At 38.1% G+C, this 16496-nt stretch overlaps 1 protein-coding gene across 2 annotated transcripts in view; it reads left to right on the top strand.

Annotated features, from left to right (window-relative positions):
- Nucleotides 1-16496, top strand: part of SEMA3A (semaphorin 3A) — a 171146-nt gene that overhangs the window by 15013 nt on the left and 139637 nt on the right. The window contains exon 2 of one of the 2 annotated variants that reach the window (XM_074903439.1): nucleotides 16170-16297. The exons of the other annotated variant lie outside the window; for it this stretch is intronic. Coding sequence (XP_074759540.1) covers nucleotides 16170-16297 — 128 coding nt within the window. The remainder of the gene's footprint in view (nucleotides 1-16169; nucleotides 16298-16496) is intronic. 2 annotated transcript variants of the gene reach the window in all.

Genomic DNA, 16496 nt, shown 5'->3' with positions numbered 1-16496 from the left:
TAGGAAACACATTTGTACTACTTCTGATTTCTGGTGCAGTTGGCTGTGAAGTCCTTCAGTAGGCTGTAAGGGGCATCAATTTAATTCACTGGAGCTGTTTCTTAAACTATGTTAGCAGCCAGAGAACAGCCCACAGAGTATCTCATGAGTAAACAAGTCTATGATGTCTTGGAACAGAGGCATCCTAACACTTCTTTACTGCTGGCCAAGAATGATGTTGAAAGGTAGAAATTGCATTATATATTAACATATATGCAACAGGTTCATATATAAAGAAGGCCTCTTACTGTAAGAAAGCCTCTGAGCCTGTTCAAGTGATAAGGACATGCAGATATCAGACATCTATGGAAAATTGCCAGCCAGTGTCAGGGTATATGGAGTGTAAATACAACATGGTAAACTCCTTTCCCTGCTTTGTTTTACTGAGACCAGAAGCTTCCTCCCACCTTACTGCTCTTCCAAAGGGATTTTTTGGGTCTGAGTAAGCTCAGCCTATCCCTCTGTGAAGCGAAGCTGAGAGAAGAAACTTCCCAAACTCTCTGAATTCTGAAAGTATCCTTAGATAGTAAATGGATGCATATACCTACATAATGTATACAAATATGAAGCTGTTTACACACCCATACTTGGACCAGATCCATAAACAGTGCAAAATTTCACCACACCTTGCTGCAAGTTATTTTTAACTTTTTCTCCACATAAACGTCTAATTCAAAATTAAGTTTCAAAATAATGAATGATGTGTTTTGCATTTCAGTGGGTATAAACGTTTGCGTTGCATAGCGGATGATTTAAGCATGAAAGGTCTTGCATTCCTAAATCTGTTACAGAATGTGGGTGGGAGGTGGATCTTTTCTTCTTTGCTCATACCGGAAACAAAGAATGAATGAATATTTGTCATGATGTTTCATCAAGACAGTGTTAACATTAATTGAAGATACACGCGTACATTGTGGAAAGAATGACAGCTTGCTCACTGTAAAACTTTCTGAAAACCAGGACATTAGCTTTTAGCATTTGTACAGGGTGTTAGCAGTGTTGATATTGAAACTACTTAAACATGGGCCTTCTGCAGCAGTCAGTTAATTAGGCTAGATATGGAGGAGGTGAAATACTATAAAAAAAAACCCTCAAACAAAACCAACTAATAAACCCCCAAATCTAACTCAACCCAACCCAAGCTTAAAAAACCCATACCAAAAAGATTAGCACAATTTTCTTCAGCTCTGACATAAGGGCTATCAGGAACTATGTCTTCTCCTGCTCTCATGTTCTTTCCTTAATCATCCATGGCTGGTCATCAGCGGTCACTGCATAATACTGGGTTTCAGTCTGGCTGGATATTGCTGTTCTTATGTTCCCATCTCCAAAATCAGCCTAGAGATTTCTCCATCAGTGTTGGGATTCGTGCTCATTCCTGCACTCAGGGACAAGATGATTCCCATGCATACCTGCTAAGGAAAAGTTGTAAGAAAAAAATAACAGAGAAGAAGAAATCAGAAGAAATAAAGGGTTGGGTTTTTTAGCAGTGTCCCTGTGTCTTAAACTGGAAATGGAATGGAATTTTATCCTTATGTGCATTTGAAAAAACAGTACAGTACAAAACAAAACCCCACAACAACAACAAAAACTCCAAACAGAGCTATTTCTAATAAAAACATTACTCATACTAGTATCATAGCCCTTGCTTTACATTTATTGGCATAAATGCAAACTTATAAAGCTGTGTGGATGTTTGCCATATGCAAATCCATCCATCCATAAATCAGCGTACAGGCTAGAGACTGCACAGCTGAAGTGACTGTAATGGTAAATGAAACCTTTCACCACCAGGTCAAATGCAGTTCAGCATATGTGGTAAAAGAAAAAGCACTATCATACAGAAATTGATCTGTGGCGTGTGTGAAATGAGTGACTGACCAGTTCATAGTGTTCACCACCACAACTGGCACCCCAGGTTTGAGCTGGCATGTAAGTCAGGGCTGAGCTGCAGTGGCAAAGCACTGAAGCAACCTGGCTGATGACCATTCTCATGCATAAACAGAGAATTTGCCTTATGGCACTGTCTGGTAGTGTATTACAAGGCTTAGGCAGGCGTTTTCCATCAAAATGAATTGTCAATGAAAAAGGAAGTTTCCATTTAATCAAAAGTTTCCAGCAGTTCTATCCAAATGAAAACATTACTTTGGATTGTTGTGCTGATCTAAGACACATAATATATTCTTCTGACATTAACCTCCGTGTGTTCCGGGTAACAGCAAGGTTTATAGGAGCTTCGTGTGCTTTTGCTGCTTTCTCCCCCATTCTGTCCTGCACAGGACCATAACTCCCATTCACATCTCCAAGTGCCTCAGAAATCAGCATGAGGCTTATATGATAGCAGGACAGCATAGAACATACAGCCTGCTCTCAAATCCTGGTCTGAATGAGGGATGAGGCTTGTTTATCCTTTGTATAAGACACAGTTCAATGTCAGAGCATGCCATGTAAGACAAGGCACACTCAGAAGTGTTTCCAGGCTCCTTGATTTGGGAATAGGAGTTGGCCATGTCTGGGCTGTGGAGTACATGCATTGTTTTTCCCCATCATAGCCTAAGAAAGCTGGACACCCAGACCAGAACAGATAAAATAGATAAAATGATCAAAAGCAAATTTATACATTCCTGCATTTAATTTTTTTCTAAGTTGTCATTCTGTGAAAAGTTCAACATTTTGACTGTTTGTCTTAATTTGAAAACAGATGTTGGAATATTGTAATTTCCCTTGGGACAAAAAAATTCCTTGCTTTTCTCAGCTTTACTTATTCCTGCTATGAAACTGTGTTGTCCCAGAAAAACAGTGCTTTGTAAAGCTGCTATGTGAGTTGTAAAGCTCCAAACCATCTTGACACATACAGCTATGTGTTAATGTCAAAACATAGTCCTCAACATCTATTGCAGCAAAACCAGCATTAAAAATTGGTGCCTAATTCTTTAATATAATTTAACACATTATTTTTAAAAAAATAGTATTAATGGTTATAGTTTGCTTAACAGAACTTTTGCTCTACTTTCAAAGAATAAAGCTTTTAAAACATGGATAAGTTATGTGTTTGCCTTCATGTTTCAAGGATGTTAATAATGTCAGAAAGATTGGTCTTGCGGCTAAAACTCTGAATTGATAGATGATCTTCAGTTCCAGGATCTCACACAAACTTTTTATGTGACGTCAGATGATATCTCTGTGCCTCGGCTTCCAATCTGTAATTACTTTTTGTACAGTTGTTTGATTTTCCATTGACATTGCATGTTTTTTGGAGGCAAGGACTATGTTTTCGCTCAATCGGATTCTATCTGGTCTTTTCAGAACAAGCAGTACAGCTGAAAAGTAACAGAAGTATTTAGTTCAAGGCTCAAACAAACGTCTGAGTACTAAGAAAAAAGCCTTAGTCTTGCTTTCTGGTAAGAAAGCAATAAAATTTTAAATATATTTAAAAGAAAAAAAACTTTGAACAATTCCTTAACAGTATATCCAGCCCATTTTCACAAATGCCAGAGATTTAGTCACTTGAAAGATACCTTTCTGATCGCATTACTTTTGCAACTGAGAAGTGAATGATTTTAGAAGCCTGTTCCTTTCAGAGGGAGGAATAAAAGGTATTTTTAGTTAAAAAAGGCCACTTTGATAATTTTCTCTTGGTTTTAAATATTCTTTAAGTCATTATTCCACTACATGTAAAATTCAGAGACTGACAATTTTTGTTTTCAAAATTTCTCTCTTACATGTCATTTTCATGTTATGCAGTTCTCTAGATGTAAAGGCTGAAAAATTATTCAGGTTTGTTACATACATTCATTTCAATATGAAAAGACATGTTTGTCTCATTGCTGTTGAGGAGAAACAGTTTCATTTCCATTCTGATTGGTGCTGAAACTCTTCATGCGTTCTCCTCTTTTTCTGTTTTTTAAAATTTTTTAATTGGTGGTTTCAGGTGTAGTTTGTTATATCAGTCAACTGGAACACTGTAGATTATCAGGGGACTTCCAGGTGTCACACAAGAAGAATGACTGTTTTCCAAAACAAGCTGTGCAGTCCCCTAGGCTCTGGCATAGATGAATATATGAATGTTGCGAGGCATAGAAAACATTTCTGAAAACTTAATCCCATGTTGTGTTTCAATGTTAAGGAAACCATCTACTCATTCTGAGAGGTTTAACCTTTCTTCAGGAGGTAAGTCGGGAACAATGGTCCTTATTTACAAAAGGTTTCCTTTATTTTCCGTAAGGAATACAAAACCAGAATTTCTCCTTAGCTGGAGTTGGTCTTTCCTTGATGTAAGTACGCAATGCCATTGTTGATTCATTCAAATACAGATTATTAAAGTAATAATAAGAGACAAGCTATGTATTATTTTGAAATAACACACATTACGGTTCACATCGTGTCTTCAGAGACCCAAGCAATGTGTTATTTCACACTGAAAAATGCTCCAATATGTTTGTGCTTATGAATAAAATACTCTCCACGTAACTCGACTTTCAAGTGTGCAGTGCACAACGGCATTAGGATGTGGGCCTGACCACAGTCATCCGAAACCTCTGTCACCTTCCTCTTGGATGACTGCTCTTCTGTGACACTTGTTCAAAGCGTTTGGAAAGACATCAGTGGACTTTGATCAGTCCTTTAAACCAGTTGTGCCCACTTGCTACTGCCTTGGTCCATATGAGATTCTGGGTGTAATTCAAGTCCTTGGTCTTGCTCTATGGAGGTGCAGTCCTAATGCCTGTTAAATTCAGTGAGAATCTCCCTACTGATTTCAGTGGCCTACAGACCAGACCACAGTCTTTGGTTATAGCTGGTGTCACAACACTAGTTCTCTTTCTGAGCTCAGCCCCAACAGCTGGCCTTACCTGAGGGGACAGGCCAAGGTGCGACATTATTTGCTTGCTCGGGATTTCTGACAAAATCTTTTAAGTGGTACATCAACAGTACTAGATCTTGCTATGCAAGCTGGAAAGTGCTTTAACATGCAGGAACATACAGAAATGATGCAAGGGCCAATTTTTGCACAGGTGCTTACCAGCTAAATGCAATCCTTGGTTTGGTCCTTTGAAACAGCTGTTAAATGTGTGTGATAACTGAGAATTAAGAATAGTAACATAAACCAGCATAGTACCTGGTGTTACACAAACTACTCTGGGCCTTGAGGGAACGGTATTGTGTCTTTTGTTAGACTGCTCAGGGTGCTGCAAGTCTTCTGGACAGTCCAGGCATGCCCATGGGAGCCAATTCCGTTAAACTGATAGTGAGTTTTGTTCTCACGTAAGAAATATCCAGGACTGTGTTTTGATGCAAAATCCAGAAAAAAATGTGAATCAAATCATCAGCACATCTTTTCCAGTTCCAGTGAAATTTACCTCCTACATAACATTTCCAATATAGAAAGTATTTCAAGAGGAAAATCTCACATGAATTAATGTTTATTGGTTGCCAAGGCAATAGTTTGGAGACCTCTCTAGCACAAAACAGATAATATTATAAGCAGACGTAGATGAGTATGAGGAGAAAATTTATTGACTTATGGGAAGACAATGCTCTGAGTGCTTGTTGTACCTTTTAGAGTTTATATTAATTTTGCTTTGGTCATTTTTCCATTCATTACCATACTTTTGTACTGTTATTTGTATTTAAATCTTCTCATGAGGACTGGATGCCACTGTACAATGCAAAACAGTATTTCTGTGTGAAAAACCTGACAATCCATTTAACAAGCCAGCCCTAAGGTAGGCAGGGAACTGAGACATCATAGGATAAGTAGTCATGCCAAGGTCATACTGTGGCTCTTTGGGAGACACGGGAAAAGGACACAACCACACCAGTCCTGAAATATCCAAGTTTTGAATGGGGAAAAAATAAAAAAGAAAAAAGAAAAGAAAAAAAAAGCATTAATTAATTTTGGTTTTGAGGAGTAAAAATAAGGAGTTTTGGCAGATGCTACTGAAATTGACAGCTGCAAAGAAACAGCTGAGATATAAAGAAGTAAAAGAAACACTGAGAATTTCTATATTTATGTATTTTCAGTAAATAATGTCTTTAAATTCCCTTTTGTAATCGTAAGACAGTATCAGTATATTGGGCTTTTCCAAACCAAACATAACTGTGAATCTTAGCAAAAGGCGGCATGGAAAACATTTACTCTAAATCATTTCAAGCCTAGCAACAGATTACAAGGGCATTTCAGACAGGAACAGGAGCTGAATCCTTACGCAGTTCTGTTCCAGAGTATGTCTGTACCAGCTCCTCCCTTTTTATATTCTCCCTACCACCATCATGATCCAACCCATGTTATGGAAGAAGGTGAGAAGTTACCAATGTTCCTTTACACCTGAACATGCCCAACTTGTTGACAATTATTGCTAGGTTTTGTTTTCTGCCATTTTACCTCTGCAGCTCTTTTTTCAGTTCTTCTAAGCAAAACCAGGACAAAGTGATAATGAATTTTTAGATTCTTTGATTGACTGATTTCAAACCGTATTCAGTTTTATCTAAACCCTTTGATATTTCTAAAGCAGCTCTGAACCTCAATTTTTTCAAAGGCAGCTAGTCAGCAGAAGTGTTGGATGTTTAACACCTTTGAAAGTACTGTGTTTTAAGAGAGACAAGCCCAATCAAAATAATATTGCTCATGCATCTGTTAAAAGTTGTGTTCTTATCTCTGCCCCACACTATGCATTTTTTAAATCACGCCCATAGTTCATAAGATAACCTTTAATCAGATGTCAAGGTAGTCTCTGTACTTTCTAGTGTATATATGCATGTGTATTTTTTAATATATATAAGGTAAGATAGAAAATATTGCAAACACGTTGTATTATAATGTCTCCTGGATACTAGAGAGTTAGAGAAGCAAATCAGAAGAAAAAAAATATTGAACCTTTTGCCAGAAATCCAGGCCAAACTTTTTAGACTTGGACACATATTACCCGATCTTTTTTCTTATGTAGTAGTTTCTTTTACCTAGCATAGTGGTTTTCACTGTCCTGAAGAAGCAGGACATGTCAGTTCACTCCACTGGAACAGAGGCCTGATCATCTCTCTTGTCCTGAGAGTCTATTTGTGTCTCAAGTAAGAATTTTCTGTCTTGTCGTCTTGATTATTTACCTGAGAATCTTTCGGTGAGATCATCGTGCTGTCTTTATCAGAGAGATCTGGAAAGACACTAATGTCGTCCAACATTTTCCTGGGATGGTGCACAGTACCCTGACAGAGTCTAAGAGGAATGAGACCAAACAGATTTTGATATCTAACTGTCAGAGCTCTCCGATATGAGATGCTTTCTAACTCAAGGACTGAAGATTTTGCAAGGTTTATTCAGTGCAGAAATTTCTTAATTGTTCATGACAGTGGTCACCTACACCTCAAGCTGTAATTGTGTCGTGCAAACAGGTGCTGATAATGACCCCAATGAATTTGGCACATTTTTCCTTAGAATATGGGTGGTTATTTCTATTTCCATCGTAGGTTTGGCCCAAGGTCATATTTGGTCAATCAGGAGTCCAGTGGCACCAGGCATGTACTGAGGTTAAAAGTGTTTGCACTGCATAACCTAAATGTCACCTATTTAATCATGCTACCTTTCTTAGAGGAGCTTCCCAGCATGGATGACTGTTACGGATGTGTGGCTATTTGCTTGTTTGCTGGACAAACAAGATGAGTATGAAGGTCAGAGGGATTCCAGACAGAGCTGCCAGAAGAAACCTGCATATTGCAGTGGTCTGGGAAAGCAGATTGATATAGGATTCATTCAAGCTGCTGTTAAGATCCTGAATACGCAGTAAACAACATATTTTTTTTCATGAAAATGACCCTAAATGTCAGTCTGTCATGCTTGGTAGCAAACATATACAGGTAGATTACAATATTTAGTAAGCCAAAGCTAACTATTCTCTGTGACTACAAAACTCCCAAGAAGTGTATGGCATTATGCCAACTCCATTTAATGCATCTACAAAATGTGATCAAAGACCATCTCTGAGCTTGCTAAGATGGCTAATGCAGTTGTCAGCATGCTTTTGACATACACATTGTTCAAGAATAAGGAGTGCTGTCTCCTGTAGGGCTCTGCTATAGAGAAAATATTCTGTCTGGAGAAAGGCATGCTAGGCCCAGAGTTTTGAAAATGATTCCAGTCATACAGGGTCTGATGAAGTAAGTATTGGCTAATGGTCAGGGCTAGCAAAGCCTATCGACAGACATTGAGTCCCAAACCATGATTTGTACCTCAAACCCAGATTAAACTTCTTAATGCTTTAACTGCTAAATGAAACTAGTGCTATCAAACCATGTCTGGAGGCTGAAGGATGATATTATTAATAATGGAAGATAACCATAGCCATTATAGGGGATTTCTGTTCACTAACTTAGGACAGAGTTACAATTCTCTTGAAGCAATTACACTGATACTACTGTTTACCATGGCACTGTGATTTGGGGCAACATTGTTACAGAAAGACTAGAGCATTGTAAGGGAAAATAATTTTCAATATCTGAAAAAGAAACATCTCTGCCACATTTGATAATGTGCTTGTAACCCAAATGCTAATTAGATCACATTAAAAATGGGAAGTGTTATTACTGGAGTCAAACTGAGAACTCCTAAGAAGTCATACATCTCTACTGAAATGAAGAGAAATTCAATCACTTTACCGGCCCAAAATCTGGCATTGTAATTTTGCTTCTGAAAACAGGGTTATCTTGCACAGCAGTTCTTCGCCATTCACTTACATGAATACATTTTTTTTTTTTCTTAAATGCATTGCTTTTTAACAATAGCAGCTTATTATACTTAAAGTCTAAGGGGATAAACAAAGCAAGATCCTGAGAGGAGAGAGAACATATTTTTGTTAAAACTGGAAGAGTTGTTAAAATATAGTCAAGGCTTTGGCCATACACACACTCCTTCAAATCTGCAATAAGGAATAAGGACTATTAAGAAAGAAAAGTATGAAGTTTTTGTTTGATTGGTTTCACAATGCTATACATTTTAGAACATTACTAGAAGCTCTGTTTTATGGTTGAACACAGTGAAAAAGGAACCTTTGCATCTCTTGTACATTGTCTTGGATTTCTGTTTTGAATTAATATTGGAGTTTGTACTGAAAGGAAAAACTGTAATAACTAGAAAATAAACCAAAATAATCAGATATGAACTTCAACCATATGAACCTCTTATACTGAGTGTAAGTGCCTGTTTAAAGGGATTTGTGTTCATCATTCTTTATAATTCAGTGTGATATTGTATTCTATCACCAGCAGCTTAATTTATTTCTTTCACCATCTGTTCTTTTTTTTTTTTCTTTTTCCATGCCAAAAAATCAATAGCGCTCAATGAGCAAAACAAAGCTATTCTGTAATTCAACTAAACTGGTTTTATGCTGTTGTTATTCAGAATATATTGGCCTATTTCTTACACTGCTTTTGTTTACCTAACCAACCCTTTTGTTTTCTAAACCTGTAAAATTTGAAACAGTAAATAATGTGTGTGAGCTGTTAGTGCCAGATGTTTGGTAGCTGTTACTTTATGAGACATATATCAGGACAGTTGGTTTTTAATTATAGGCAATAGTTAAAGCCTATTAATAAGTGTGGGTGCCCTTGCCACAGCTCCATCCAGCTCACCCCTTGTACAGAACAAGCTGAGACACTTGCAGAAACACAGACCAGTAGTCAAAGCACTTCCCATGCCGAACCATATTAATCTAGTGATATCTTGAAATGTCCTTGTGTGTTCCCTGAACCACCAAAATAATTACGTAAGTTTGTGAGCTCCTAGAACTTCAACTGTACTCTCATTAACACCTTCTGTCCCTGAGGAGATATAAATATATATGAGTCTTCAGAATACAAAGTTATAGATCAGGCACTTTGCTGGATACAGGACCAAATGAAAACTAAATTCAGTAATGTGGAAACTCTCTTGGGCATCTGAAATAGAGAAAGGGTAAGGACCACAAGTGCTTGTTCATCAAGGTGATGTCCTTCCATCTGTGATAGGCTTACACTGAGGGCTTCATGCCACATGTTGCAAAGAAATGATGGTAAATGTGTGCCCAGGTGGCCAAGAAGGCCAGGGGTATCCTGGCTTGTGTCAGCAATAGCGTGGCCAGCAGGGACAGGGAAGGGATCTGACCCCTGTGCTCGGCACTGCTGAGGCTGCCCCTCGATTCCTGTGTTCAGTTTTGGGCCCCTCACTACAAAAAGGACATTGAATGACTCGAGCGTGTCCAGAGAAGGGCAACGAAGCTGGTGCAGGGTCTGGAGCACAGGTCGTACGAGGAGCGGCTGAGGGAACTGGGGGGGTTTAGTCTGGAGAAGAGGAGGCTGAGGGGAGACCTCATCGCCCTCTACAGCTCCCTGACAGGAGGGTGCAGAGAGCTGGGGATGAGTCTCTTTAACCAAGTAACAAGCGATAGGACAAGAGGGAATGGCCTCAAGTTGCGCCAGGGAAGGTTTAGACTGGATATTAGGAAGCATTTCTTTCCAGAAGGGGTTGTTGGGCATTGGAATGGGCTGCCCAGGGAGATGGTGGAGTCCCCATCCCTGGAGGTGTTTAGGAGTAGAGCTGACATAGTGCTGAGGGATCTGGTGTAGCTGGGAACTGTCAGTGTCTGGTTAATAGTTGGACTAGGTGATCTTCACGGTCTTTTCCAACCTAGATGATATTATGATTCTCTGATTCTATGAAATGAGAGAGTTTAGTAACTTCACACTGGAGCTTCAAAACTGTGGTCTCTCTTCTGTGTTCAGATAAGTTGGATGTAGGTAATTTAGCCATTGAAGTGCCATGTCCCACAAAGCACTGCAGTATTTAGGTTGGGTTTGACATTAGATTTTTAAGAATAGTTAGTCTATTGTCTTAACTTTGTTTCTTCTTCTGTGTAACATGATGTCACTAAATTTCACATCATGGTGGCATTAAGTCCATATTTTCAGCTGACTAGTTCTAAATGACATGCAAATGATGGAGTATATGATCAACCAAAAAATGCTGTCACAAAACTCTCATAGTTCTTAGCAGATTAGACTCATGCTTTTCTGTATAAGAAATAAAGGATAATAAAATGTATTTTACTATGGAAAATATAGCTAGCTGTAGAGAATTCCTTTCCACATGCACTTACAATTTAATACAATTCTTTCTTTCTACTAAATACTATTACTATAATGCCAGGAATTATGTTGGATTTTGGGTTCATATCCCAACTGTACAATTCAGGATATACTTCAGACCTGTTTATTCAAATAATTTTATTCAGACTGTGGCTAAAATAAACAGAGAAGCAATTTGAAGAAACCTGACGCAGATTTTTCTGAAAGTCTGGTAGACATAATGATTAATATTTCCAGGAAGGCTGATGATTAGACAAAATAATGGTAGAGAGAAGAGCTTTCAGAAGAAAAGAAAAAAAAAAAAAAAAAAAAGGAAAGATGGAAAAGAACTCTTACTGAAAATTACTGGTAACCTAAACCACCTGCAAAAATACAGTATTTGCAGTAGAGGCCCTTAAAGTTAAAACAGAAGTGAAAATTATACAATTATTAAATTAAGGGTAATTGAGAGATAAAATAATGTGATTGATAAGTGGCAATAGTGTGCTTGTTGGTTTTCGTCTCTGATTTCAAACAGAACACGATATTCATTAAGTATTCTCTCAAATGGATGTGATGAAAGACAAAAACTAGCAGGAAAAATATATCATGGCTTGACGCAGTTATCATTGTGAGATGTAGCTCTTTGTCAGCTACCAATTCATCAGCACTGAGAGTGCTTGCCTTCCGCACCTAACAACATCCTAATGCTAACAGTGCTGTTTTCTCTTGAAGTCTCATTTATCTTCCTACACAGGTCATTAAAGTTTGAACCTGCTTGCTTGAAGTTATGTCTATGGTTGCCACTTTCTCTGTATCCACCCCCACAGTGTTCTTGTGCTCCTGAGATCTCTTTATTTCAACAACAGCAACAGCAAAAGTACCGAAGTTTTCACTGATAGAAAACTGAGGAAAGATATAGGTTTAATTTCATCTGAGTTTCTAATTCTAACAAGTTACAATAGTTTTCCCTGAACTACAAGATCTCGCTTTTAGAGGGACTGGATAAGCCTTTGGATTTCTACTCTCACCTGCATGATACATAGTACACATACACTGCCATTATCTTGGATATTTTTGCTTGCTTTGCTAGCTCACTGATTCTGTTTTAGGTGCCTAAGTGCCATGACAGAAAACCCTAACTCATCATCATGCTTGTGCCTTCCTACTTTAGAAGTTTACCATGTAGACTGCTGTAGAAGTGGTAGGATATATCAAAAACAAAAGTTTGAATGTCTGTGTGAAAACTACATTAGTTGTTAAAAAGACAGCTAATGGACAGTGAAGTCCATATCACCCTAAGCCTTTGGCTTTCTCCTCATAGATGGTGACAGTGGGAAGATGTGTCAGTTATTACAGAATCACAGAGTAATTTAGGTTGGGAGGGACTTCAGAAAGTCATCTAGTTTAACGTCCAACCCTTGGTCCAAGCAGGGCATGCTAAATCATGTTGCTCAGGGATCTATCCAGGCACCTTTTGAGTATTTTCAGGTTGGAAATTCTACAGTCTCTCTGGGCCTCTGTGCCAGTGTTTGACCACCTTCATGCTGAAGAAGTTTGTCCTGATTTCTAATCAAAATTTCTGTGTTGCCTCTTGTCCTGTCACTGGGCACTTCATGGAGAGTTTTGCATCAGCCCCTTCTGTAGCCTCCCATTAGGTAAAGTCAGCAATAACGTGACCTTAGTAGGCAACCAGTGCGAGTATTTAAAGATCAGTACTGCAATACACTCTAGCAGAAAATTATCATAAAGATTATAGATCAGCTAGTACAGAAAGTGCCAGCCCAATTTCTGACTGGGACAGAATAATTACATATGTTCTGTACTCGTATACTGACTCCTGGATGACATACAAACTAAATTCCTTGACTTAAAAGCAGACAGTATTTAATTTTAGTATAATTTTAGATGATTATTATTTTTAATCAAAATGTAACTGGATTCCCTGTAAAATGAAGTATTTGAACTTTTTTCTAGTTCTCCTGTGTTTTAATACCACCCAGTGTGTATTTTGATTCCATGCTTTCTTCTACTATTGTGCTACTACAATTATTTGGCACATGATTTTTCCAAGTGATTAGCAACATATATTCCATGTCTGGTTCACATATACTGTACATATGAGATCCAGTTATCCTGGCAGCTGTTGGGACTGCATCTGACTGCATCTGGCTTCTGGGTAACAATCACTTCTTCCTGCACCCAAACTGGATGGAATGAAACCAACATTCCCTCAGTACCTTCATGCTGTCATAGCTCATTTTGACTTCTCTGCATGCAGTATGACTTTTGATATCAATACATGAATAGTAGGGTGGACAGTAAGGTCATTCTAGCTAGTATATTTTGTATGGAGGAGCTTAATTCTTACAGTTTTCTCTTATTGCACTTCTTAGGTAAAATGAAAATAAATCTTATTAATGGGAGAGACAGGTTTGTTTCTCACACTGGCTCAGAATTGTGGAAATGCTGAAGGAAGACAGCTGGTCTAGACAGACACTTCAGTAAGTCAAGAAACTGAGGAAGAACATCTGTAGGAGATAGAAGGATATTTGATTTCAACAAGGCAGACATAGCAGTGTCATCTTCGCTTAGCCAAATGACTTAAGAATTCAAGAACATTACTATATGTTGTGCACTTTAGAAAAGTATGTGGGAGTAATTTGGAGGAATCTGAACAGGCAACTGAGTGTTCTGCTCTCCTCCACATGAGTGCTTATTAATTACAGGTTACCAGAATAGGCAAAAATGCATAGCAAAATCTAGCTTCTGTGGCACATATCTTTAAATGTGGTAAAGAGGAGCTCAGGTGTGCCTTATTAGAGCTCTAAAAATATTACGTACTCAAAGCATTCCAAGATTTTTTGGGTTTATGAAACCACAGTTGGCACACATCATGTGGAGTCAGGCTTCATTTCCTCCTGCCTTCATTTGATATCCTTTGTTCATGAACCCAACTAAGAATGCTCGTCTTTCCTGGAACCACAGTACAATTTTGTTTTTCTAAAAGAACTTCTACTCTCTAGCAATTTGCTTTTTATAGCATATATTCATTGAAATTTCCTTTTTAGTAGATCACTTGAAGAACCATGGAGATGCCTAGTTTCTGCTGTGATCTGATGATGATGTTAGCCCATGCCCTATTTGGTTTTCCAAGAAGAAATCACAAATTTTGATTTTGATCAGGTCATCTACTTCACTTTTTTTGCCACACCCATGGAACTTAGTCCCCGTGATTACATGGGGAAATTAAACAGCACAACTTTTTTTTTTTTTTTTTTTTTTTTGTCTGTTTTAATTAGTTTGATAGAACAAGACTTTTTGAGAGCTTCTCCAGATTGATGATACAAGTCAAGCCAGTGCAATACTGATGAAGCACAGCTTGGTTATGTCTATCCCAGATAAAATAGCTGAGTTTTAATGGCTGGGGCTATAAGGTCTCAGACTTTGAGGAGCAGCTGTCTTTCAATAATCTTCAGGGCAACTATATGGGAACCAATCTTCTTTTTTGCCTAGCACTGTACCTTATCAGGTGCTGCAGGCTTTTAAAAGGTTTCTTAGCAGCCAGTTTTTCCATTGCACTGTTTGCTCATCACCAGAACTAACACCCATGGAAAATGATGGTAGAAGCATTTGTTAACCTTGAATAAATCGTCTTCTTCAAAACATCTCTCTCTAACTGTTGCTATGAGCCATGCTTCTTCCCCACTGCTACAGAGTCGATCTGGAGTCTGAGCTGTCAAAGGAATTTAAGACTGGTTGAGCCTGCTCTTCCCTGTGTACCTCTGTGTGTGGGAGTCAGGAGAGGGTGAGATCATTCAGCGCACAGCAGAGCCCCAACAAAGACTCCTGGTTTACAGGGTCTGAACTCACATTTGTGGGTCTAACACACACACCGGAGTTCAACTGCCAGAAACATCCTCTTCTCAGCTGTTCTTTTGTTAAGTAATTCTTCTTTTGCTATCTCTAAGGTAACTGGAATCTTTGTGCTTTTTATCCTTCAGCACATCAAATGTATCAGATAATAGTTAAGTTAGAACAATAGGAGATGAGATGCTGTGTCAGCATGTGGGCTGCAAATGGAACAAAAGAGTCTTCTTAAATTCAGTATGTTCTGAAAACACAAAGTTAGTGGCAATGTTCAGCCATGCAGTAACAGGCCATAAAAGGAAAATGAGTTACTCTTAACGCTGCAGTTCTTTTGTCTTTCTATATCAACATTCCCTTGTTTCTTAAATAGCCATAACACATTACAGTGTTAGCACAGGGTTGGTTTGTTTTGTTTTGTTTTGTTTTTTTTTTTTCATTCTGAACTCAGTAAGTACCTTCACTGTTTCTTCCAGACTATTCTTCTGCAAAACAGACTAGTTGTGTTTGTCAAGTCTCACTGTGCCCTTTATGGCTGTGGCGCACATGCTGTCCAGCAGCTCAAGGGAGATTTGGAGAATGACGATGTTGAAAGGACTGAAATTTGTGCAGTGTGCTGAGAATGTTACTTAATCACCATTAAGGTGGTGTTTACCTATTCCCCCTTTATCTGATATTTACTACACTGTCTCATGAAAAATTTTCACAGGTACCTTTATTGTGGTAATGAAATAAAGCAAACAGCAGTAATAGTGATGTGTTCTTTCTACCTGAAGACTAAATTTAGATAAAAGAAATGGAGTACTATTCTGCAGAAAATATCAATCCGGAACAACTATTACCTGTTGATGTTTGCATGATTTGTAAATGTTGTTACTTAAAAAAAAGATTGTGTTGAGAATATATGAGAGGATGACAAATGAAAACATGATTAGTAAAGGAACATCTACATAGCTTTATTGCAATATATTTACTTATGCTATTTGAGAACCTGACTGAAACTACATCTGAATTCCTGTATCTGACATATCTGACATGCATAGGCTACAATACAACATTTGTTATTTCAGTCCTTTCTCTTTTGGTGAAAGCTGTGGATCCTCATTTGCCCAGTAATGCAGAATGCAGAAGCAGGAGTAGCTACCCTCCACTGTATCCCTCAACAGCTCTACAAGGATCACGATGTGCCATATCACCTGTTGCCCGTTTGGTTGCTTTCTGCTGTTGCTTACAGTAAGGAAATTCTTTCCCTCAGGAATACCTCAGGAAAAATCAGCTTTAAGAGAGATTAATGAGTTTGGGGGTTTTTTTTTGTTTTTAATAACAGGAGGAATGTGCCTGTAATTCCCTATTATTTTTTGTTAGGTCCTAATTAATCAAAGCTAAATCAGTATACTTTATTCATAGGAAGAAAAAATATGATTGGAAGGTACTAATTCAACTGCCTGTTCAAATCAAGACTATATGTAGAATTAGGTCAGGGCTTCTTATGTCTGAGTCCG

This window comes from Athene noctua, chromosome 3 (genome assembly GCF_965140245.1).
Source record: "Athene noctua chromosome 3, bAthNoc1.hap1.1, whole genome shotgun sequence".
Taxonomy (NCBI): Eukaryota; Metazoa; Chordata; class Aves; order Strigiformes; family Strigidae; genus Athene; species Athene noctua.
Note: the sequence above shows the minus strand (reverse complement) of the source record. Positions and strands in the feature narration are given on the sequence as shown.